The sequence below is a fragment of the Dendrobium catenatum genome, unplaced genomic scaffold (assembly GCF_001605985.2).
Source record: "Dendrobium catenatum unplaced genomic scaffold, ASM160598v2 fragScaff_scaffold_402, whole genome shotgun sequence".
Taxonomy (NCBI): domain Eukaryota; kingdom Viridiplantae; phylum Streptophyta; class Magnoliopsida; order Asparagales; family Orchidaceae; genus Dendrobium; species Dendrobium catenatum.
This window is the reverse complement of record NW_021318864.1, coordinates 676,306-702,097: the sequence shown is the minus strand read 5'-3', so window position 1 is coordinate 702,097 and position 25,792 is coordinate 676,306. Positions and strand designations below refer to the sequence as shown.

The window sequence follows — 25,792 nt, the reverse complement described above, 5'->3', positions numbered from 1 at the left end:
ATTTGTTCAGAGTGATGGTGAAATAGATTGTGATATTATCAGCATAATTCAAGTTGGATGGTTGAAGTGGCGGAATGCATCGGGCTTGTTATGTGATAGAAATGTACCCCTCAAACTTAAGGGAAAATTCTATAAGATGGTAGTGATGTCTGCAATGCTTTATGGTGCTGAATGTTGGCCATTAAAAGAGAAGCATAATACTAAGTTAAGTGTGGCAGAGATGAGGATGCTCAGGTGGATGAGTGGCTTTACCCTTAGAGATAGGATACGAATGAGCATATACGTGAAAAGGTTGGAGTAGCTCCGGTAGAAGATAAGATTAGAGAGAGTCGCCTTAGATGGTTTGGTCACATAAAACGACGGCCTTCTAATGACCCGGTTAGGAGAGTAGAAGTATTAGATTTGACTTATGTTAAGAATGGTAGAGACAGACCTAAAAAGACTTGGTTAGAAAATATTAAGAATGACCTTTCTTTATTAGATTTAAACGAGAATTTGACCTTCAATAGGACACAATGGAGAAAAAAGATTCATGTAGCCGACCCCACGTAGTGGGATAAAGGCTTGTTGTTGTTGTAGGTATATTGAAAGGATTAACTTGCTCTTAAAATTTATTTTCTTAAACATTGAAAACTCTTTTGCTTATATTTTATGTTAAACGTTTTAGATGTAATTAGGATTTTTTTTTTTTGAAACATTGTATCATTTTAAATTTGTCAATTTCCTTAATAGATAATTAGTTTTTCTAGTGACCTTTCCTATTCATAGTTTCATATTAGTTTCTCTCGAATCGATGCTAAACTACTAAAACTGAAAACTATATGCGATTTTATATTTTATATGAGCTTTGGATTAATGTATCTGTTACATGGGCAACGGTGTCCCTGTTCAACAATGGGAATAGAAGCTTAGCTTCAACACTGGGAAGAAGAATGATAAAATGTTAGTGCCATTCAGCAAAGCGTCCATGTGGGCAAATATTCTGACGATATGGCCTTCATTCAGGAACTCTCGGTGTCTCTCCGAATCCGCTTTGGTCAGATTCTTTCTTTTAATCATAAAATATTATGAAAGTTGCATTCATTGAACGAAACAAATAGAAGTTATCTAATTCTGATTCGAGCTACAATTACAAATGAAATCTGATAGGTCCTCACTGATAGAAAGTTAGTTGAACTTTTTATCATTTCTTAGTAGTTTTAGGTTTTGTTTGGGATAGCTTTCTGCCTTCTTTATTTTTTTATTTGGCTATTATTTTTTCAATTCTTTTGAGATATTTTTATAATAAAAAGTTACTTTTTGAATTCATAGTAGCCAAATTATTTTCTCTATAATAAATTCAGAATCAACTTTCTAAAATACTATAGTTATCCTAGGGGTGTCAATATTTGACACGACCCGAAAACCCGACCCAGAAAATTCGGGTTGGACCAAACCTGTTTGATAAACGGGTCGGGTTTGGGTTTTTAAATTCGACCCGTTTATCAAACGGGTCGGGTTCGGGTTAACTCGGCGGGTTGCCGGGTCAACCCCTGCCGCGCCCGCAGCAGCGCGCCGTCGCCGATGCCGATTCTGAAATCTGAACCCGCGCGCGTCGCCCGCTGCCGGGTCGCGGGTCGAGTCGGGTCAACTCGGCAACCCGGTCGGGTAGGGTCCGGGTTGAAATGCCCGACCCGTTTTTGCAAACTGGTCGGGTTCGGGTTGACCCATTTAGATCCGTGTCGGGTTGGGTTCGACCCGAACCCGACGGGTTGACCCGAATTGACACCCCTAAGTTATCCTAAACATACCCTCGGTAAAGTTTCTAAAAAACCATGAGTTTCAATTAAAACTTCATTAAAATACTTGAATTTTGGCTGAAACTAAAAATATTAATAAGTTTCATATTAGTTGCCAACGAAATAGGTCTTAAACCACTGAGATTGAAAACGATGTGTGATTTTATATTTCTTATGAGCTTTGGCCTAATGTTGCATAACAAGTAGACCCTTTTTTTATCCCGCACGAGTTGTTTTGATCAAGCTTTTTAAATTCGATTTTGATTTTGCTTCCAAAATTCCGTTTCGATTTTGATTTAAGTTCCATCGCCAAAAAGATTGGTATTTATACTTTCAGTAATTTCATATGCATCAAGCTTCTATTTTGATTGTTTTTTTATGATTAAATGTATTTTTTTTAAAATAATATTCAAGGTATGAAAGAAAGAATTATATATTTGGGCTAAAATTTTATTTGAAAAGATGAATGAAATGAGGAATAAAGTTAGATTTAACATATGCTAATATAAAAGCGGTTAAATTCATTTTTAATTCAAAAGTTCAGACCTGTAGGTGAGGTTCGACCACTTGTATTTGTGAATAAATAAATATATTTTTAGTCAGAAATGGGACTAGCTGCTCTCATGTACCTTTAATAATATTTTTATCATATATGATCTCTCTATATTAACTACCACTCACATTTAAATGAAAGTTCTCACTACTATTAAGAATTATGCACTAAGAGCCGCTCATGAGCGATGGGGGATTCTCACCTATTTTTAAATCTTCCTCAAATATTATAGGAACTAGTCAACTCTCAGAGGCGCCATAAATTGTATGAATAACTTGATTTCAATCAATGTGATTGTGACAGCACTTATTAGAGTGGATGAACCAAATAGATATTAAAGTTAGATATTCATTAGGTTCGTTGTCTCAAACCTCAAGACCCTTGTTCCCAATCAATTGTCGTCGGATAATTATTCGATTTGGCAAAATCAGATTCTCAAACTGTTTCACGCGAATGATTTCGCTCATTTTCTTGAACCTTCGATCTGCTCCGACAACTCCCCGAATCTTCAAGAAGATGTCACCACTCATCCTCCAAATGCATCCAAGAACTGGCGAATCACCGATCATAATCTTCAGGCAGTGATATGCTCGACGATCTCATCCACGGTTCTGCCCTATATTCTGCATCTAGAGACCACTCACGAGATTTGGAAAGTTCTTGAAAATCAATTTCAAGCTACTAACCGATCCAAAGTGATCCAGCTCAAAAATGTGCTACATCACATGTCCATGAAGAACTTATCCATGACACAATACCTTACAGAAATCAAGAAGCTGGTCGATCAAATTGCGTCTGCCGGTTCTACCGTGTACTTTGAAGATATTATACTCTACATCTTGAACGATCCAGCCTATCAATCGTTCAAGACCTCGATCCGCACTATGCTCACGCCGATAAGCTTAGAAAATATGTACGCTCTTCTCATAAGCGAAGAAATCCACATTAATGCTAATGCTGCTCGCTTTTCTACTGCAACTGATTCGCAAACAGCCCTTTACACGACCAAAGGCCGTGGACGTCGGACTCGTGGACACACCATGCAAAAACATAAATCCGAACGTTAGATCTGGCCAACAACCAGCTCCCACATGCCAGATCTGTGCAAAGAAAGGGCATACGACATACGTTTGATGGCATCGCATGAACATAAACTATACATCGCAAGCCAATCAGTCAAAACAGAACAATGCTCTTCTCGTTAGTTCTGAGTCTTCATCCAACGACTGGTATCTTGACTCCGGGGCCTCCTCGCATATGACCAATGGCGTCAAGAATCTGACTCATACCAATGTTTACCACAGCTCCGACAGCGTCTTCATCGGGGATGGAAGGACTATTACCATCGCTCATTCGGGCACGAGTATCCTTCCTACCCCGACTCGTAAGCTTAATCTATCTCATTTACTCCATGTTCCTGAAATTTCACACAATGTAATATCTATTTCAAATCTCGTTAAAGATAACAACATATCTGTCACATTTGACCCCTTGGGCTTTGTTTTTAAGGATCTAATGACAAATCAACCGCTCCTTCAAGGTCCATGTAAGGATGGCCTCTACAGGATTTCATCCAAAGCTTCGTCAATAAAACTTACCTCTGCTCATGCTGCCACCAAGAAGTCGTTCTCCAGTTGGCACAACCGTCTCGAACACCCTCATCTCTGAGTTCTACAACACATTGCCGGCAGCAACCCTACATTACAAATTCCTCATTCTTTTTCTACTTGTATTCCTTGTATTCAATGCAAAAGTCATAAACTGCCATTCGAATCATCACAAACTAGGAAACAAATTCATCTCTCTGATGTATGGGGACCGGCTCCGGTTATCTCTAATCAGGGCTTTAGATTTTACGTTATCTTTGTAGATGATTTTTCCCGGTTTACGTGGCTATTTCCTATTTTGCATAAATCTGATATTGACAATGTTTTTATTACATTTACTACATTCATTGAAAATCAAACTAACCACAAGATCAAAGCTCTTCGAACTGACGGAGGTCGTGAATATGTTAATCAACAGTTGCAAAACTTTCTTCGAAGCAAAGGCATACAACACCAAACATCCTGCCCCTATACCCCCGAACAAAACAGTGTCGCCGAACGTAAAAATCGTCACATATTGGAAACAACTCGCACTGTACTTCAAACGACATCCATACCTTATCCCTACTGGCCCGATGCAAGCTCCACTGTGGTTTATCTTATAAACAGACTGCCCTCCTCTACCAACTCAAACAATTCTCCGTTTCAGCTGCTATTTAACACCAAACCAGATTACACTCACATCAAGACATTTGGTTGCAAATGCTTTCCTTTGCTACCATAGCATACTCGTACAAAATTTCAACCCAAGTCCAATTTCTTTGTATTCATGGGCTACTCCGACACGCACAAAGAATATAAATGCTTGAACAGGGAAACCAACAAATTCTTTATTTATCGTCATGTTCAATTTCTTGAAAATTCTTTTCCCTTTAATCAAGTTGTTTCTACTTCGCAGCTGTTCACCCAGGAGCTCCCACCGTCTATGCTTTTACTGGCTTCCAAGGCATCCGAAATTAATCTTACTTCCCCCATATCCCACAGGACAATCCAAGAATCAAGTTCTTGCACACAACAATGTACCACCGTTGTTCCCTATAACAACGCCTCTCCTGCTCTTACTCCATCTGCAGCTTCCAGTCCACTGCGGAATGTGCAAGTCAGCAAGCACCCGATGATCACACAGATGCAAACCGGATCCCTCAATCCCTCAAGACGTTTCAATTTACTCACTACATGTTCCACTGATCCATCTGCTTCCGATCCCACCAATTATACTGAAGCAAACAAATGCCCCAAATGGCAGCAAGCAATGGCTGAAGAGTTCATTGCTCTTCAAAAACAAGGCACGTGGTGCCTCGTCTCGCCTCCACCCAATGCATCTATTCTATGATGTAAATGGACATTCAGGAAGAAATTCAATCTGACGGATCGATTGCACGTTTAAAGCTCGCCTCGTAGCACAAGGCAACAAGCAAGAATATGGCGTAGATTATGATGAGACTTTCAGCCCAGTGGCAAAGCTCCCTACTTTCTGGGTCCTGTTCACTATAGCTCTGTCACAAGCGTCCAACAGCTGGACGTCACTAACGCATTTCTCCACGAACAACTCACTGACACGATTTACATGTGTCAACCAAAAGGTTTTGACAATAACAGCAATCCCAATCACGTCTGTCTGCTTCGCAAAACAATCTATGGTCTTAAACAAGCACCACGTCAGTGGTATATGACCTTCACCAACTATCTTCTTACTCTCGGGTTCCAGTACAGTAAAGCCGATCCTTCGCTCCTCACCCTCAAACAAGATCAAACTCAAATTTACTTACTCATTTACGTCGACGATATCCTCGTAACGGGCAATAACAACAAGGCTGTCGTGGATCTTCTTTACAAGTTACATTTGAATTTCACATTGAAGAATCTCGGCATAGCTCATCACTTTCTAGGAATCAAAATTCAAACGCTACCAGATAAGTACTTCCTATCCCAAAGCTCGTATGCTTCCTCAATACTTAGATTTGCCAATCTAACTGATTGCAATCCTCTATCAAACCCCTCCTGTACTAAACTTCCCACCCAGGTCGAAGATTTGCTGCTATCCGATCCAAGCGCATACTGAAGGATCACCGGCTCCTTGCAATATCTCACCCTCACATGTCCAGACATCGCATACGCCGTCAATATTCTCTCCCAGCACATGCAAGACCCCTCTCCGCAACATGTTTATCTTCTCAAATGTTTGCTGCACTACATCAAAGGAACCTTAGTGTTCGGTCTACCAATCCGCAAATCATCCCTCATTCTCAGAACATATTTGGATGCCGATTGGGCTGGAGATCCAACCACAAGAAGATCAACTACGGGTCACTGTACCTTCTTAGGTGACACGCTCATCTCGTGGGTCGTTAAGAAGCAGTCTACCGTAGTTCGTTCGTCAACAGAATCAGAGTATCGTGCGCTCGCTGTAGCCACTGCCGACACTTTCTGGCTCAAACGGCTTCTACATGATTTTCACGTACAGCATGACCAACCCATAGACCTATTCTACGACAACACATCCGCTATAGCACTTGCACACAACCCTATTTTTCATGCAAGGACTAAACATATTGAAATAGATCATCGCTTTGTACAGGATGACATCAAAAACAACGTCATTCGGCTTCTTCCCATCGAAACTACCTATCAAATTGCAGATATCCTGACCAAACCGCTATCTACTCCTCGATTCAAGGAGTTGCGGTCCAAACTGATCATTACAGAGCAATCATCAGTTTGAAGGGGGCTATAAGCACCATATATCTAAACTCAGGCTTTACCTATTATACTCAGATATATTGATGCTATCCTATTACAACTTCACACGTGTACCTCTTCATTCTACTAGTCTAAATATATCAAACATATGTGCTGTAGATAGCAAGAAGATAATAATATTTCCTTCTACTTTCCTTTCTCCTCTCCGTCTCCGTCTCCGATTTCTTGGCTTGTGGTATGATACTCTTTTCGTGTTTGATTATCATTCAGTCCCTCAGATATTTCAATATAATAAATGCAAGAATGGTGCGTTTGAAATAAAGGTGAATTCCAGCGTGGAATTAGTTAAAAAAAGTAACCTAAAGTGCACCGCTCAAATCAGATTTGATGGATGATTCAGATGCAGCCAAAACTACATCGAATGGATGGATGGATGGAGTGGGCAAGCAAGCATCAGGAAACACGGTGGAAGCTCTCTCCTCTCGCACACTGATAATATATGTGAAGGAAAAGGACAATTCTTGATGGGAGGGACTGCCGCTCAGTACTCCTCAACTCACCACCCCATGTGAGCCCTCTTAAGCTCTATCATGCATTTTGCTTCTGGGGCTTTCATTAATTAATTAGAGTAAAAGAACTGTCTTCCTCCAATTCCCATTAATGAAGCCTTTGTTCCTATCCAAGTCTTTGGAAGATATACACTACTTTTAAAGCACATCTGTATGCTTCATAGGCATGAGAGTTCTTCCACACGTTGGCTGGAATTTTTAAGTAAATAAATTAACTCTCTTTATTTATAAAATATACAAAATTAAAGATTTATGCACAAACTTCCTAAGTTTTGATGGTGAAGGGAAGCTTATTCTCAGTTGTCACTGCCGTTTTCCTTCCGCACAGGCATACAAATGAAGAAGGTGAAATCAAATCCTCAAGACATAAACAAAATTCAACATTATTAGCTGAGTTTCATACAATCCTTATATAACTTGCGACCGCTATACATTAAAGATATACTTCCTTCATACTCTTTATACTCGAATAAAGTAAGCTCTACAATAAAAGCTGAATATTACTTATTCACAAGTGCGTGCTGAAGATGAAACTTAGGAGCCCCAAATTCCATTTAGAATAGACCGAAATCTGCTACCTGTTATTCTCTTCAGAATCTTCTTTGCATCCGTCATATTAGCTTCCGCAAGCTTTTCCAAATTCCGAACATAGCCCGAATTTGCAACCCTTCTCCTCCCATTATTGCACTCAGTCAGGGATAGCAGAGCTGCCAGCAAGAGCTTTTTTAAAACTGATTTCTCTTCCTCTGGATTTAACAGATGCAGAACTGCGTCTACGTTATGTTCTTCTTGAATGAACCTTCTTCTATTCTTCTGAATCACCATTAAACTACAAAGAGTCTCAGCTGCGGTCTCTCTCACCTCACAAGATATGTTTTCAAGCATTTTGACCAACTCTGTCATGAAACCCATTTCACCCAATGCCTTCTTAGCCTCTTCAGAGACTCCACAGAGTCTGGAAATTGTCTTCAGGGCCGATTCTTGGTCCAAGATTTCTCCATGTTTCAGAAGGAAGAGAACTCGGTCGAGGAATCCAGAATTCAGAAGATAGTTCACAGCCTTAGCAGATGTGAAGCAGAATCCTTCGATTGCTCGAAGACTGATCTCCCTTACCTTGGTTGAATAAATAGAGTTGGGATTTATGACTGTTAGGAGAGACTCGACAATTTTCTGTCTCTGTCTCACCACCTTAGCATGTTCGATAATTTCATCTTCCGACTCCAAGGCTAACTTGCACAAAAACTCCATGGCTTGAATTTGTGGCAATTCTTCTTTTGATTTCATGAGCTTTAGAAAAACTGAGATGGCTCCTTCTTCCACCATGAATCTCTTAATCTCAATGACGCAACTGATGTTCCTCAGCACCCCACAAGCCAAGCCGATCAGCTTGCAAGTGCTGCTTTCTTCACTGCAAATCTTGAGGAGTGCCGTGACTCCACCTTGTGAAGACACCAGCCATGCATTGTTGCCATTCTCAGTTATTTGCTTCAGAGCTTGAGCAGCTCTTTCTTGTCCCAATCCACTTTCACACTGCAAAGCTCGAATTAAGGGTGGAACAACTCCAGCCATGACAAACATTTTTCTATATGAATCGAAGCCACAAAACACTATGACAGCTTCCAAAATCTCTTCTTGAATTGTCGTGCCTCTTAATTCTAGAAGATTGACAAGAATGCTTGCGCTGTCGACTGTCTCGGCAGCGACAATTCTAACATACTTGTCATCCTCTTTAAGGATCTCATTGAGCGCAGAAAGTGCTCGAACTCTCATATCAATGTCTCCAATCTTTAGCCTAGAGAAGATGTCCTGCACATAAAACTTCATATCTTCTCTGCTTGCCCCAGCACCAGGCTTAGATAGAATTATCGCTTTTGAGTTCAACAGAACACCAGAAGCAAAGATTTCATCAAGGTGTTTGATGTGGAGCTCGAGTTTCGTGGCGATGACATCTAGGTCACTCTTCATGAGAAGCTTACCACCAAGGTATGATTCATCACCGCAACGCAAGGCGAGAAGCTCAGCATCCTTTGCTGTGACAGAGATGAGTTGTATCAGCTCTATAAAAGATGAATTCTTTATAGAATCAGCATTGTTTGAGGCAGAGGTCAGGCAGGAGTGGAGGTGCTCAAGCTTGAACCTTATAGATTTCCATTTGACAGAAAAGGTTTGAATGGAAGATGAGGAGGATAACGCCGAGCTTATGAGCTTTGAAGCTTGCTGTATGACTTCTACGTCTTGCTCTGCATTCATATTTGGAATTATGGAGAAGAGAACATAATACTATGGTCGGGACTCGGGCGTGAGGAGAGTGCTGCAGAAAATCAAGTTAAGGAGTTTGGATAGGATATGGTTGGAGAAGAGATGGGCCGGGGGGGTGGTTCTCTACTTCTCTTAGGTGAGTGAGCATTTACTTCTTTCCGGATCTCTCTGTCTTCTCTTCACCCCCTCAGCTATCAGACATTTTTTGGGTTTGGGTGACTAAATTCTGACAGGTTTGGGATCTGAAAGACTGACAGTAGGATGCATTTACTGCACAAAATAAAGAATGAAGGAAAAAACTCCATGAAGATCCCAAAATACATATTTTAGATGATGATTCGAAGGTAAAAGAATTGGAGCAGTGAAAACCTAAGCTTGTAACATGAACTCATCATCATCAGAATCATCTTAATAATCACTTGAAGTCCGCTTTATAATTTTTTTTTTTTTTACTTTTCATAAAATTTTATTGACTGTTAACTACTTTGCTTAAATCTTTATGCGCAAAATAAGATTTTTGTTAGGAATGATAGTTATGACGTAGTTAAAATTTAATCTTTAAGATTGTGATAATAGTTTTTTAAGAACTTTTATCAGCTAAATTAGTGGTATCTGTCACGAGAGCACATAGGACTTTTAAATCCAACTATATGATTAAGTTAGGTGCAAATTAAAGATTGGTTTGTTCATCAAGGCATGGCAGATTATGTGAGAGTTGCTTTCAAAGGGACCACTTAGTAGCCTGCATTGTTGCTAAAAGTTGGTTATGTCCAAAATTCTCATGCCTACTAAATAGTTTCGCATGTGAATACAGCTTCTTTAGAGTTGTACCCTCTGAGGGATTTTGCCTTGAGCCTTTTGGCTACACCTAAGAGACAAATTAAATGCCAGCCAGGAGAGGAAAAAGTATTCTTATTATTATTTTAAAATCTATTAATGCATGATTTAAAAGTGGTTTAGGTCAAGACCTAATGCATGATTTTTTTTTCTTTTTATTAAACAATTTATATAAGAATGGTCTTCTCTCTTTCATAGAAAATGAGCTGGCATGTGAGCCAACTCAATCTCGTAGAATAATTTCAAGCTCGAGGTTAAAGTGAATTAACTAATCAAGCTTGGGCTCAAATCGGAAGTGACTTGAGCACGACTCGATTTGTTTACGGCAATAATCGAAACTGTCACGATGCTGTAGATACATTGTGCAAAAACCAATAAGGGTAGATCAAAGAGCACAAAACAAGGAGCATTCCATGTGAAAAGAAGGACGGGAAGCATATGCAAGTATTTATATCATATTCATCTGATTCTGATGAAATGTTCATTATTTCTATCACTATATCAAATCATTCTCTTCGAACTTGTGGCGGTGAAACATTCTTCATCCATTTTGATGGATGGTTGATGGTCATTCACTCATTCATAAATCATAGAGGACTCGGTGGTGCTTCCATTGTCATGACAAATATATTTGCCTCATTTCATTCCAAACTTATCCTCGATGCCATTCTCATTATATTATATTTGCGTCATCCGTCGCCATCTCCCCAAGAAAATAATTTCCATCATCCATCCACATTATTTTACATTGACCATGCATATTCCGTGGTAAAGTTTAATGATAGTTTAGTACAACAACTCAATTTTTTGTTCTCATTGGTTCAATACTATGCTCACTGATATGTTCAGTGTATAGATTGAATTAATAAGCCATGTGCTAAAGTGGGAGATCTTAGATAAATATGCATGATACCTCATCCATTCAACCAAGCATAGAAGTGGATCCAAGTATTTGAACTAAAATTTTTCAAAATTAAATTCATGATCATTCTATTTTCAACAAATTTATAATTAAAAAGAACTCTTTGAAGTGGCAAACTCAATGACACAAAGTACTTTGATCCTAATCAAATGGACATATATCAAGCATTCAAAAAGTATAATTGAGAACTTCACAATGTTGTTTGAATGATCAAATGACCTTGATGAACAATAACAAGAGTTTCAATGACAAGAATCCAAAGAGCTTATGATTGTTACATTTGATGTCATTAGCATACTCAAAAGTTTAGAAGTTATCAAATCATTATAGGGATCACTCTAAACCATTCAATCAGGCACAATAGACAAGGCACAAATGGGGGTGGCAAGCTATGCCTAGATCAAAAAGGTATCTTCAGTCTAGAGACAAAACCACAAACAGGCGGCATATAGCAAACCAATTCAAAATAACTAGAAAAACATTCATAAAAATATTTTTTAATTGTTTCAACAGGTACGGTGTTTCAGTAGCACCTTTTTATTACAACCAATTGGGTAAATAGCAATTAAATACTCTAATTGGCAACAATTTCATATCTTGCTGCAAAGAAATGAATTAGAATTTTAAAGAGAAATTTTGCTGTAACAAAAATGGTGAATTCAATAGAACTAAGGAGCTCATGAATGTGTTCAAAAAGAGTTTGTAAGAGAATGCCGAACTTCTGTTACTCCAGCTTTAGATGCAACTGGAGTCCCTCCCAAAAATGAATCTTCTCATCCAGTCAGACACCACCAGGATCCTTGTTCGCCAACTTACTTGTTTACTGGATATAGATTAAGCAAACTTTTAGACAACACTTTTCGTGAAACTATCTATCTAAGATTAAGAATCATTGAAGACCATCCAAAATGTATAGCAAAAAGTTATACTGTATGATTTTCCGAAAGTCCTACATTGAAGATGATATACACAGCATATACCTTGCATACACAGAGTACCAAAGCCATTGGCTGCTGTGCCCTATGGATATCCAATCGCCAGGAAGCTGTGCAGCTGTTTGCTCTCCACCTAACGGAGCAAATTGTCCCAGATGCCTGTACCTGGAGTAAAAAATGCATGATACGTTAAAAAAAAACAAGAGTTTATGGTATCAAAGAACAACTGTGATTTAAAACTCCTCAGATAACAAGATTTAACAGAGAGACATCTTATTATAACTACATTGGCTTCCAAGCTTCATGGAAAACTCCATTTTTGGGGAGCAGGGAAGAGTTGGCTTCCTAGCTACATGGAAAATTCCAAAAACAAAGTTCAAGCCCAAGCTGATGGGAAAACTACATGGGCTTCCTAGCTATATTGAAAACAAGAGTTATGGCATTGCACAATCTATCCTGATGTCTGGTCATACCATTATAGTATTTAAGTGAGAAGACTACTTCAAAGGAACAAAAATTTGATGGAAAGCACACATTTTGAATTAGTAGAGCTACTTTATAGTGCAACATTTGTTTTGCAGAGGTCACTTGCATTTATTAAATTTTGACGACTTAGTGATGTTGATTCCCTTGAGGTTTTAAGAGCTTAGAGTATTTTTAAGTTGAATAGAGATAATTTCAAAAGATTCACCCTCAAATTGAATTAAATCAATTTGAATGTCAAAATCGATTAAAATTCAAATAATTATTGAGTTCAAAGCTTCAAACATAATTACTGGATGTAAAACTGATGAGAAACTTTGAGCAAGGATGTATCAAGGATTGGCTAGTAACCATATTGGAGTGAAAAGTTTACAGAAACAAGAGATAGTCCAGTAAAGTTAAAAGAGCACAATTTAAACCGAATACAAAAACTAGTCCATCTTTCAAATGGCTTTTATGGATGCTAAAGAATATGATAAATTCGACAAGAAGGCAGAATGAGGATATATCCCATAAAAAGGCATGAGTACTACAACAACAACAACATCATCATCATCATCAAGTATTTATCTCACTACGTGGGGTCGGCTACATGAATCATTTTTCTCCATTGAGTCCTGTTAAAGGTCAAATTCTCATTTAAATCTAATAAAGGAATGTCAAATCTAATATTTTCTAAACAATTTTAGGTCTACCACTACCTTGCTTAACATAAGACAAATCTAATGCATCTACTCTCCTAACCAGTTCATCGGAAGGCCTCTGTTTTATATAATTAAACCATCTAAGGCGAGTCTCTCTAATCTTATCATCCACTAGAGCTATTCCAACATTTTCACGTATATGCTTGTTTTGTATTGTCTCTAAGAAAAAGGCACAAGAAATCAAAAAAATAAAAAATCATATTTAAAAAAATATGCGGATTTTAGTTAACTTTGTCTTATGCAAGATTAAAAATCAAGTATATCGACTGAAAATATTATTGTTATGTTGGCCACTAAGGAAATAAAACAGGTACCTGAAGGGTTTAAAACGATGGCGACCTTCTCCTCTAATACGAAGGGGCCCTTCAGGGTTTTCTTCACAAAACTTCATTCTGTTGAAGCACTTAGCAAGATACTCTCCTTCCTGTGCTGCAACCTGGAATACCATAGCATAAAATTAAAAGGGAGATTCATCCAAAGAAATTGGATACCCTGTATATACTTTCACAATTTTAACTCCCCAGGCATATGAAAAATATTGAACTGAATTACTTTAATTAAATGTTTGAACCTGTGCTGTCGCAGGGAGCATTTTGACTTGTGAGTCCACCTGGGAAAGAGCCTTCTTAAATCTTTCAATGTCAAGTTCTACAGATTCTTTCACAACATCACTTTCAGATTCTTTCAGCAAATCTAAAAAATCCTTCATTTGCTTGGTCTTCAGATAGAGTGCTACCTGAGGATACCTTTCAATGATGTCTTCTAAGACATCTTTGATTTCTTTCACGGTTAAAGTACCAGAATTATCTTTGTCCGCAACCTTAAAAATTGATGAAATGTCATCCTGAAATGATATTGGCATAACACAAGTATTAGAACAGCATCTAACGAAGATCAAAAGTGCTTGCGACTGCGATATTTATATAGTAGAACTTTATTCTGAATTAACTCGAGAGCAAAATCAGCAAATAACTCTAGCATAATTCAGCTTCCAGATAGACTCTCTGGAAAGGAAATCTATCCTCATACCCCCTAAAGACTTTATGATTCGCATGTCGTGGCATACCAAGAGCTTTTGGGGAGCTACAACACCTCAGCACACTAGGAATGGGAAAGGAACAATTATATATATAATAAAAATTGGTTTCTGATTCCTAATAAAAATTGTGCCCGATACAAATAAGTGAAAAATGGCTATCTATGTATCCCAAAAAATGGAGGGAAAAAAAGAGAAGACTAAGTTTTATCAGTTTGTCAATTTGAGTTTTGTGCACATAACGAACTATAGCTTTTACATTCAAATAAAAAATAGGTTACACATTATAAAAGCTATCACAGAGAAAGCAAACTCATTTGCAAAGTCAAATGCATCATCATTAGCCTTACCCAACTTTCACTCTAAAAATTGACTGCAAGCTACGAAAGTGATGATTTACTTGAAGACCTGAAACATACCATAACTTTCCGTTGAGCTATTGTGGCACAATCACCAAGAGCGTATATATTCTCACACCCAAGGACTCTAAGCCATTCGTCAGTTGCCAAGACACGCCTGTTACCCTGCAAACAAAAAGTAACAAGCGATAAAAGATTTTTTCTAAGGAATGGCCATATAATAATTTCCAAAAACTATCTGGAGATGAGTTCAGAGGATGGACGCAATAGAAATTACCTGATCTATTTGCTTCATAAAGTCCAAAATTATGGGACGTGTACCAATGCCAGTAGACCAAACAGCCATTCCATATGGTACATTAACCTCTCCCGTAGATGAGTTTGTCATTGTAATGGCATCACCAGACACTTTTACAACTTTGAAGTTTGTTTTTACATCAATACCATCCCTCTGGAACTTTTCTTCAGCAAATTGAGTGATCCTCTTGTCAAACCTACTCAAGGAAACACAATTAGAAGCAGAATCTGGAAATCCACCATGACTATGTAAAATAATGCACAAGACCTAGCAACTGAGAAAAATTTTAATTGGCATCTCCTCTGATATAATGATTAAGAATTATATAGAAAAACAGAAAAATGATGAGAATAGATTATAGATCAAAATAAAAACTTCCACTTACATAGTCAAGATATGTTCTCCTGCTTCAATCAATGATATCTTTACCAATTCTAGAGCATTAGGGTACAACTTAGACAAATCTTCTTGTACAAAGTCATGAAGCTCTGCAGCAAATTCAACACCAGTTGGACCACCACCAATTACCACAAAATGAAGATTCTTCTTCCTCTCTTCTTCACTAAGGTTTGGCAGGCTTGCTTTCTCAAAGCAATTCATCACACTTCTACGGATTCTCTGAGCATCTTCAACTTCCTGCAAAACATTCATACATCTTATTAAAGTTTGCAATTCCTTTTTCAGTTGAATTTTAAAAGCCGATGTAATTAACTTTCAACTAATAATAAAAGCTTTATTTGGGATACTGCAGACATATGATAACATTAACCCAATTATGATGCAGAATCCCACCTCATCAGCGCTTCTTAAATTAGCCACAACATTGAGGAAATATTTGACTATTTCCTACAGCTAGACAAAAAGTGTACCTTCAGAAAATGACAGTGCTCAGAGACACCAGGAGTGTTGAATGTATTTGGCCTAGCTCCAAGAGCAACCACCAAATAGTCATAATCTAGTTCAAATTCACCGTTGCCATCCAAGTTTGTTCCAATGGTAGATCTACAGAGTACTTTTTTGTTTGTTGGATCAATATTATAGCATTCAGCCTCAGAAAATCGGATTGGCCCAGTTTTCTGGAAAAATCATAGGATGAAGAAAATTTTTATCTCAATTTAGAATTTCTCTCATTAACAATTCTAGGAGAAAATAGAAACAATGAGAAATCATGATAATTAGAAGCCATGTAAGTAGAAAAGTTGCTGAATTAAGAATGACAGAATGCCAAGCACGTTTATGCAGACAACTAATTTCAAAATTATCCATAACATTGTGTAATCTCTCGTAGCAAAAAAAAAAAAGATATTTATATATAATAAAAGGATAGACATTAATGAACTGATCATCATTCCTACAACTCCCGAAAGAGCCATCCCGTAAGATCATGATTATGTCAATAAGACGCAAAGGGGTTCTTTTGGGCCCAACTTCAATTTCATATCCTCTTTCCTTCAGCTACATCAGCTTTGGGAACTTCTATGTGAACTTTTTTGATATTTCAAACCATTTTCTTGAGAGAAATACCATTTATATCCAGTCAGCCACATTTGCAACACTATCTCTGCTCAATATGTTACCCAATAAACAAAAAAAGTGGTTTTGCCCACGGCCTCCTTATATGAAACACTCTTGTATATAGCAGCTAACATGAAAAAATCTGTTGACAATATGTTGACTTCTTGGGAAAGAAGCATTGCTTTTTATTTTCCTTTCCGAATAATGCTACACTCCCCAAGAAAATTTACATTTAGAATATGATTTCTTATTACAAGTGTACAAACCTTATGTAGCCCCATGAAGAGAGTGAGCAATATATCCACATCAACTTCGAACAAAAGTATTTAAAAAAAAATCATTTTAAGTGTGAATTTATTAGGGGAACGAAGCATTACAAATTTACAATTAATTTTTAACTCAAAATTAAAAATTACTGTAGCATCACTACAAAGACGTATAAATCTTTTGAAAATAAATAAATATTATTACTATTTTTATACTTTATTCACTCATTTAAGAACTTGAACAACTTAATTTATCATGATTTTTTATTATTTTCTTCTATGCATGTGTAGGCACCTACCATAGATCTATGTAACTTACATGCATGTTTGATATGACCCTCAAATATAGCTTGAACAACTTAATTTATCATGATTTTTTATTATTTTCTTCTATGCATTTGTAGGCACCTACCATAGATCTATGTAACTTACATGCATGTTTGATATGACCCTCAAATATAGCTTCTAAATAATTTCAACTGCTTGATTAAGGACATCAAGATTCACACATAATTGAGCAACACACAATGATGTTCAAACAGAACGATATTCCCAACCCCTATACCACTAAATTGCATCAAGATTCTTTACAATACATTAATTAATCAAGATGACACACATCTTCAGACATAAATTCAACCATGCAATTTTGATCAGCATTAACATCAAGTTTAACACAATCATTATATATTTGATTGTCCAATCCAGATCTCTGATAACACTAATTCTAAGCAAAGGCCATCCATCATCATCATTGGGGCATAATGGTCCAAAACGGATCTCAAAGACAACTTCACCCTTAAATCATCTAGAGGACTAAAAGACCCTCAACTGAGGAGTATTTTGGTCCAAATATGATCTCAAAGAATACATGGCTCATATATCCACTAAAAGACTCACACAAAGTTATCAAAATACACTTCATTCAAATGCTTATAAATACTCCTTCATGATAGTAAGCAACTCACCACGAGAACTTACTCTTTAATCCCCAAGGGAAAACCCTGTTGACTTGGTTTCAACTTAACTTCAAAGGTTGGTCCGCAAACCTTCCATTTTTGTTCATTGTTTATAGTACACAATATCAAACTCAAGACAAACTATCAACCCAAATTTAAGAATATCAAAGATCGTTTTGGACACAACAATTTGAAGTCATCTATAATAAGTCATCCATAATCAAAGACTAACACAATTCATGCTAATTTTTGTGCATCTTCATGCATGAATCTATCACGTTTTGTTGAGATCCATAAAGGTAGACCAACTCCTCTTCAAACCTCTTGGCTTTCAACCATCATCAACCTCAATGAACTCTTGAATCCTCCACTAAGTACTATGGAGCACTAAAGAGGCTCTCCCCTCAAGGAAGGTATCTCAATAAATTCTTTTGAGTATAACATGGTGGATTGGTAACAACCTATAAAAACTATTATTCCCGAGTAAAATAAAAATGGTAGCAAGCTTCAATCTATTTCACCCTACACTTCCAAAATAAAGACAAGGGGGTAGCAAGGCCTCGAAATACTCCATCATCAAACTCTAAAGGACATCAAAGGTGTTTCTTCATCATCTGCACTCTTTGCACAACTCCAAAGCTTCCTCTCAATCGGTGTTGTCCCCTATACTCAAACGACATTATCGATTGCACCTTTTTATGTAGTTTATACACCTGCTCTTCAGCTAACATTTTTTCATACAACCTTATATGCCTACATACTCATTTTCATAGTCAATGCCATCTCCTAGACAACATTATGTTCCTTCATCACCTACTCAAATGGCTTCATTGCCTACTCTTTAAGTGGCTTGTTATCTACACTTCAAATGGCTTTATAACTTTAATCTTAACCAACTTGTTGCTTTCAACGCTTCATGGAACTTCATCACCCACTCCTCCATCAATTATACCGCTTGCACATTACGCAACTTCTTTGCTTACAAATGATGACAATAAAGGAAAATTAGATACTATTAGGATTTGGTTTAAACTTATGTTAGTATTTTCATTGTACTTTTTTGGGTTCTTGTATAGCTTTATGTTGCCTATGAAGTCGATAAATAGGTAAAATAGTCTTTAATTAGAAGGGGAAGACAATCAATAAAGATTTTTGTTATGAATTGCTCCATCCTATTCTTCCCTCTCCTCTCTCTCTCTCTCTCTCTCTTTCTCTTCCAAGAAGCTCAAGGAGCTTCATCTTCCTCCCAAGATCCTATAGATAGTAAGTGAGAGAGAGAGAGAGAGAGAGAGAGAGAGATTCAAAGAGGATGATAATGAAAAGTAGCCAAATTCCACTCAGAGAGAAAATTGTGAGAAATACTTTTAATTCAATTCATTTTATAATTATTAGGCTTAAACTGTGAATATTTAAAGAAATAAGATTATAAAGATAAGACCTAAAGATAAGATAAATTATTTGAATTCAAATTTAATCCTATCTAAACTAAATTTAATCCATAATTTAATTCAAATATAGAATTATCCATCAAGTTAATTAATGCAAATAAAAATAAATAAATAAATATAAAATAACGAAAACCTAATTTCTTCTGTTATATCAATTCATTTGGGCTTGTTAAAGCTCTTAGAAGAATCATACAAAGTTCCTTCTCTTAGAAATTTGATTTCTATGGTGAGCTAATGAAACTAGTTCATGTAATCTTTATCATGAGGTTTGAATACAACAATAATCTTAACTCTTATACTGCTCAAGCACACCAAGATTTATGTTGACCTGTGAAGCCCATCTCATCAACACTAATGTCAGAGCTTGGACATAAATCATAGTTAACATTGATCTCAAGCAATCATTATAGATTTAGTTGTCTAATTCAAATATCTAAAAACACCAAATTCAAGGCATAAGGCCTCCATGGATCCATTCATTATCACAAGGGAATCATGAGGGCCAAATGCTCCAACATATAGCTAAAATATGGTGTCTTAATTCACTAACCTTTAATCAACTAGAGGCCCAAAGTATGCTCAATCAATGAACATTTGAACCAAGAATTAATCTTTGACGCAGCGTGGATCACCAATCAATGATGTATCTCACCATGCTACAAAAATAACATTCATCCAAATGTCTTAAATACCCCAAAGGGGCAAAGTAGGGGACTATCTTTGAGCTCTCACTTTCATCTCCAAAGGCGCACTCTTCTGAAATAATTTCAACTCTTATTCACATTCAAGCTCAAACACTAAGCTGACTTACAAATGAACTTTTCGTATCAGAATCCCAAGATCATCTTATTGACCTTTTGTGTTAGTTAATTGCACATAAAATACTATGGGGCTATTTGGTTGTCTAAAAAAGGAATGTGGTCTAAATGAATGTAATATTAAAAGAATAGTTTGAACTTGTATGGATGATTATAAAAATAATGTATGAGATTACTTTTATTTGTTTGGTTTAAATAAAATGCAAAATGCAAAAAGGTTGTGGCAGCCGGGCGGGTTGGCCGACGGTCGACGGAGATGGACAGGTGGTCGATGGTCGGCAGGTGGCTGATGGAAGGCCAGTGGAAACGGCGTCTAGTGGTCGGCGGCAGACAGTTGGCAGCGATAGGCCTGATGATAGCCAGCAACCGGTTATGACTGTCAGGCGTTGGTGGAGGTGGCGGCCAATGGTGGCAGTAGCGATGAGTTTGCAATGTATTTGAAAATTGTCCAAATATGAGGAATTCCAAATACACTGGATTTGAACTAGAGGGTGAATTCCATTTACTTCAAAATTTTACTCTGCATTCCTTTTGCTTCAAGCCAAAAACTAACATTTTCAAAACCCCTGCATTTAGAATACTTTGCACCCCTAATGCAGCAAACCAAACAGCCCCTATATCAAACTCAATGCAATATATCTATCCAAACTCCACAACTATTGAAAACCATTTTGAAAAAGCAATCGTTTCTTTGTTTAGGCAAAACTTACATACAACTTTAATGTAATTAGTTCACACTAAATCTATTTAAGGTTTGTTTGGTTCGAGCATGAGCTTAGCTTTGCTTTGATTAAGCACAAATGACAAAAGTACCCTTTCCTAAGCCAGCCTTAGCATAAGGTAGGCCTTTGCCTCTACACATACTTAAGCACGAGTTAAACTAAGCATGACCAACCATTAGTTAGTTTTATCACATGCATTACAACTTCCTACTTCAAGAATTCACTTTGAATGCTAATTCTACAATAAGCTTTTGTATCTAGGCTCCTAGCCATGATATATGTCTAATGAATTGATAAAAGAATCGCATAGATTTGATGGTATGTTTATACCTTTCTCATGATATTGCGAATTGGCTCGACGATGCTACGAGGCTCAACCGTTCCACATGTAACGCTTGGTAGCAAGGGAGTGAATGCAAAGTAGTTACGAGGTGAAACAACCCTAACATCATACAAGGAAGTGTCCAAATTTTTCAGGAAGCTTGTGCCAGCCCAGCCAGTTCCAAGAACAACCAATTTCTTCTTGGGACCTGCTTGAGCATATTCAGAACTTGGGTCGGATCTTGCATCAGCATATGCAACAGCACCTCCTCCACTGAAGAGCACAAGACCATTAAACAAACGCAATTTATTAGAAACCAGTAAAACATGGAGCAGACAGCAAAAGCAGGTAATCAGATACGAGATCAAAAATTTTCTACATTCACCAAAATTACCAAATACAAAACGAATAATACAACTGTGCTGCAACAGATCATAGGCTAAAATCGGGGATCCATAAGGCTCTGTTTGTTTGAGGGAACTGAAATAGACGTGATGGAAAAGGACATCTTTCACCAAATTGATTGGTCCAGAAGAAATTTTGTTTTGAAATTTTAGAATTTTTTTTTTTTTTTTTTTTTGATAAATTGAAGAATGAATCCAATCTAAAACAATTCACCCTTTAATTTTAGGTTATTCAGCTTTTCATTGATTTTGGCAAGCGTTAATGTATTTTCTTTCCATTTAATTCCCTTTAACCGAACAAAACCCAAAAAATAAAAGAGAAAATATGACTTGTAAAAAGAAAGTACAAACCTGACGGCGACAAGAACGGCGAACTTGTAGAAACCAGGGTGGCGAACCATTCTCGCCGCCCGGTCGGAGAATGCCGTGAACCTCATCGAACGCTTTCAGGGTCAACAAACAAATTCAAGTTGAGGAGAAGGAGGAGGAGAAGGAGGAGGAGCTATTAGAGGAAACGCTCGCTCAATTGCAGCTGCTCTAGAAAGAAACTTTTAATTTGAATTGGGACACGCGTTCTTAAACATGCCTCCGACCCCATTCGGAAGGGCATAAAGTCATAATTCATAAAAATTATTTTCTCTCAGAATTCCATTTCTTTGACTTGTAGAACAAGAAAAGAGCCCATCTACAGCTCGCGTTGCGCACCCCGAAACCTACCGAGCATCTTAGGGGGCCATTTTCTTTTCGATTAAAGTGGGTGCAACAATGGGTGACGAACAGGTGATTTGAGAATCCTCTTCCAATTTTCCTGGAGTTTAAACGGAACGCGGAAAGAAGGGAAAAGAAACCCCAAACACGACAAGACGCGTTTGGTGCGTGCAGAGGAACGAATAGATCGAAACCGTCAACACCCACCGACAAAGAAAGATCTGACGGTAGCGAACTTTATTTAGTATTTGGTCGCCGTTTATTCGTAGAATATTCGTCCGGGTCGTCAATGAAAAAAAGAAAAACATATTGTGTCGATCCTACACAGTAGACCCGATCACGACCCAAATCGGATTCGAATTTCGGTGGAACCTAATAAATAATAATCAATTTGGAGTTCATCTAATTGCAATTATTTCGGAACGAATTGAAATTCATGATCAACATGAAACCTTTCTATTAATAGGTCATACTCGAATTGGGCCAATCTTAATACAGATATGACATAAGTGATTTAAAATTAATATCTTTTTTAACAGAAATTAATTAATCAGTTAATTAATTTTAGTTAAATATTTCCTTAACGATTTATTTCTATTTTCTTCATTTCAAAAAACTGTTAGCAAGTTAGAAACTTCAAAAATTAAATCGGAGACCATATGAACTCCAATTTCAGCAAACTTACAATTGAATTGAACGTCTCAAAAATGCGAACCCAACAACACCAAATTCGACTCAATCCGAACCCAAATGACTCCAAATCAAAGACTCAATGCATATTTGGAAGGTTTAAACCATAATTTGGATTACCAAATGGTTTCCAAACATGACATGTTTATACTCGAATTGAGCGGCTAGACGAGACGAATCCAACGAGCCTAAGATCATTGAATTCTGATATCTCTAAGACATTTAAATGTCCAATAAACGGTCCACGATCAAGAGATTTAAGATCGTCCGTCCATTCAAATCACTACCAATTTAATTTCCTATTCATTTACATTTTTTTCTAGGTTGATATTAGCTTAATCCTGTATTGATTCGATCTTAAAGAGATTTTTTCATTTGTTTTTTTGTGATGAGATTTTTAATTTCACGTATTTAGTTAATATATTGAACTCGTTCTAGTAGTAATCAAATGATTTGATGATTGGAAGTTATTTTGTGAAGAAAATAAAATAAAATAATTCACTATCAAAGTTTTATTATTTTTAAAACTAACTATTTCGGTCTGAAGTTCGGATGTAAAAAGTTGAAGGAAAATTTAAAAAAAAATAAAATAAAATAGACCCCCCCTAAATACATTTTTTGGCTCCGCCACTTCATGCATGCTTGTGGTTCGAGTGTGAGAGTGAGAGTTTCTTCTGAGAGAGTAAGGGCTTGGGTCGGTGTTTAGCTTCTTGTGAGAGAGAGAGAGAGAGGAAGAGAGGTGAATCCTTCTTGTGTTCTTCTTTAGCTTGTTCTTTTCTCGGGAAAGACAATAATAAGGGACTATCGCTTGGAAGCATGATTTTGTGTACTAAGAACTTGTTCTTTTGCAAGCTTAGCTATATGCTGGATGCACAGGTATATCTCTCCTATTTATATTAGAAAAAATAGTGCATTGTTATAGTTGCACTCGATTTAGGTTGTTCATGTTCTCTAATTTTTCGATTTCTGCATATCTTTTATTTAGATTAAGAAAATTGTATCTAAATTTTGGAGAAAATTATAAGAATTGTATAGAAAAAAAAAAACTTCCTAATATGTTTTATTTGAAAGAATTTTTTTTTTCTGCTATAAAATGGATGAGGTAACATCCATTGATTATAATTTAGATGAATTCAATAAAGTCATCCTACATCTAGAAAAACTTAAGGCTAAGATAGAGGACGAAGATAAAGCTATTATACTTCAAATTTTTTTGTCAAACTATTTAAATAGTTTTATTAAAATCTTGAGATATGGGAGAGAAACTATAACAGTAGATAAATTCCAAAATGCTCTTTCCTTTAAGATTTTGAACATGAAAATTTTTGGAATAAAAAAATAATTTTGGAGAATGATTAATATTCATGATATATCACAAAAAAAGATAGAACAATTTCAAGAAATGCAAGTCTAAAAATAGAAGCAATTCAGCTTCTAAAAAAGTGTTAAGTATTGACAGTGTAATAAAACTGATCGCATTATAAAACTTTATCCTTAAAAGATTTCAAAATATAAATCTCAATCTCAACTGGATGTAGCCATTATTGAAGAAAACTTTGATAATATTGATGTTCTTAATGTTAGTCATTATAAGAATTTTAGGGTATGGATTATTTATTTGGGTGTACTTATCATATGAGTCCTATTAAAGAGTGATTCTCTAATTATTAAAGTTCAAATGGGGGGAAGTAGGCGAGTGCCAATAGTCGACACAAGTCAAAAATCTAACCCGAGCCCGGCCTAAAAATTTTGGATTCGGATAAACCCCTTTGAAAAATGAGTCAGGTTCGAGTTTCAAATCCTAACCAGATTATAAATTCAGATCTAGTTCCAATCAACCCAAAAATCTAAAATCAACTCGCCAACTCACCTACAGCACACCCGTGCTTGCCTGCCTTATGGCCTCTCCATGCATTGCACTCTTGGATACCTGTACGCGCTCGCTCGCACGCTGCACCCACTCGCCCACATGCATGCCCGCTTGCCTGAATACGCAAGCTCACGGCTTGCCTGCTAGCCTTGCCCGCACGATCGCTCTTTGTACTCGTGATCACCCTGGCCCATTGTGCTCGCAGTCACCCTTGCTCAGGTTAGCGGTCCAATAAATCCATGTCGAGTCAATCTGGATTCAAACGAGGTTGGGTTCAGGTCTGATTCAGTGACCTATTTTCCTAACCAGTTGAGTTTGAGTCGAGACAGTTGATGGCATGTCATTTTTGAGTTGGAGTTAAACCCAACCTGAAAGCTGATTTTGATACCCTTATGGGGAAGGTCTTACTTGGAAACAACAAAGCTTGTGATGTTGTTGGTATTGGATCTATTGTAATTAAGATGCATGATGGTGAAAATTGGTATTTTTGTCTCTATTATTGATGATTATAATATCAATACAAATACGTGTATTGACTATACATATAATGGGTACAAATACGTGTATTAACTATATATGATTCATAATAGATAAAATAAATAAGACTAGTAATATTGACACATGTATGTTATAATTCTTTTTCTGATTTATGAATACTTTTAGTATAATGACTTTATGAATTTATTGATTCTTGTATCTACTATTGATTCATTGAAATAATTTCTTACTTTTGTTATTAATTATTTTGAGTCTTACAAATGATAACTAGTCATTAATAAGATTGAATGTTATTGACTATATTGATTGAATTGAGTATACATATTGATTATTTAAGCCTAGCATTGGAAGCTTTATTTAATTCGTGTTTCTATTAAACTTTTTAGCTCATTACATGGATTTTAATGATTTCATATTAGAGAAGAGATTAGACCCAAGTGGAGTGAGGTTAGAGATTCTATGGTTTTTCTTTTGATTTTTGTTTTGTTTTTTGTTTATTCTATTGATGTCAAAAGCTTGAGATAGATTATGG

General features: G+C 36.7%; 2 protein-coding genes across 2 annotated transcripts; both read right to left on the bottom strand.

Moving 5' to 3' along the window:
• Nucleotides 1–7,571: 7,571 nt before the first annotated feature.
• LOC110098952 lies at nucleotides 7,572–9,935 on the bottom strand. The gene has a single exon (XM_020825914.2). It carries the CDS (start codon nucleotides 9,455–9,457, stop codon nucleotides 7,742–7,744), a length of 1,716 nt encoding a protein of 571 aa, XP_020681573.1. The 5' UTR covers nucleotides 9,458–9,935; the 3' UTR covers nucleotides 7,572–7,741.
• Nucleotides 9,936–11,685: 1,750 nt separating this feature from the next.
• LOC110098969 (external alternative NAD(P)H-ubiquinone oxidoreductase B3, mitochondrial) lies at nucleotides 11,686–22,281 on the bottom strand. The gene is made up of 10 exons (XM_020825947.2): nucleotides 21,846–22,281; nucleotides 21,099–21,363; nucleotides 15,910–16,116; nucleotides 15,426–15,676; nucleotides 15,020–15,236; nucleotides 14,803–14,907; nucleotides 13,919–14,191; nucleotides 13,662–13,783; nucleotides 12,206–12,325; nucleotides 11,686–12,048 (listed from the first exon to the last, which is right to left on the bottom strand). The coding sequence occupies exons 1-10, from the start codon at nucleotides 21,929–21,931 to the stop codon at nucleotides 11,961–11,963; spliced, it is 1,734 nt and encodes a 577-aa protein (XP_020681606.1). The 5' UTR covers nucleotides 21,932–22,281; the 3' UTR covers nucleotides 11,686–11,960.
• Nucleotides 22,282–25,792: the final 3,511 nt, after the last annotated feature.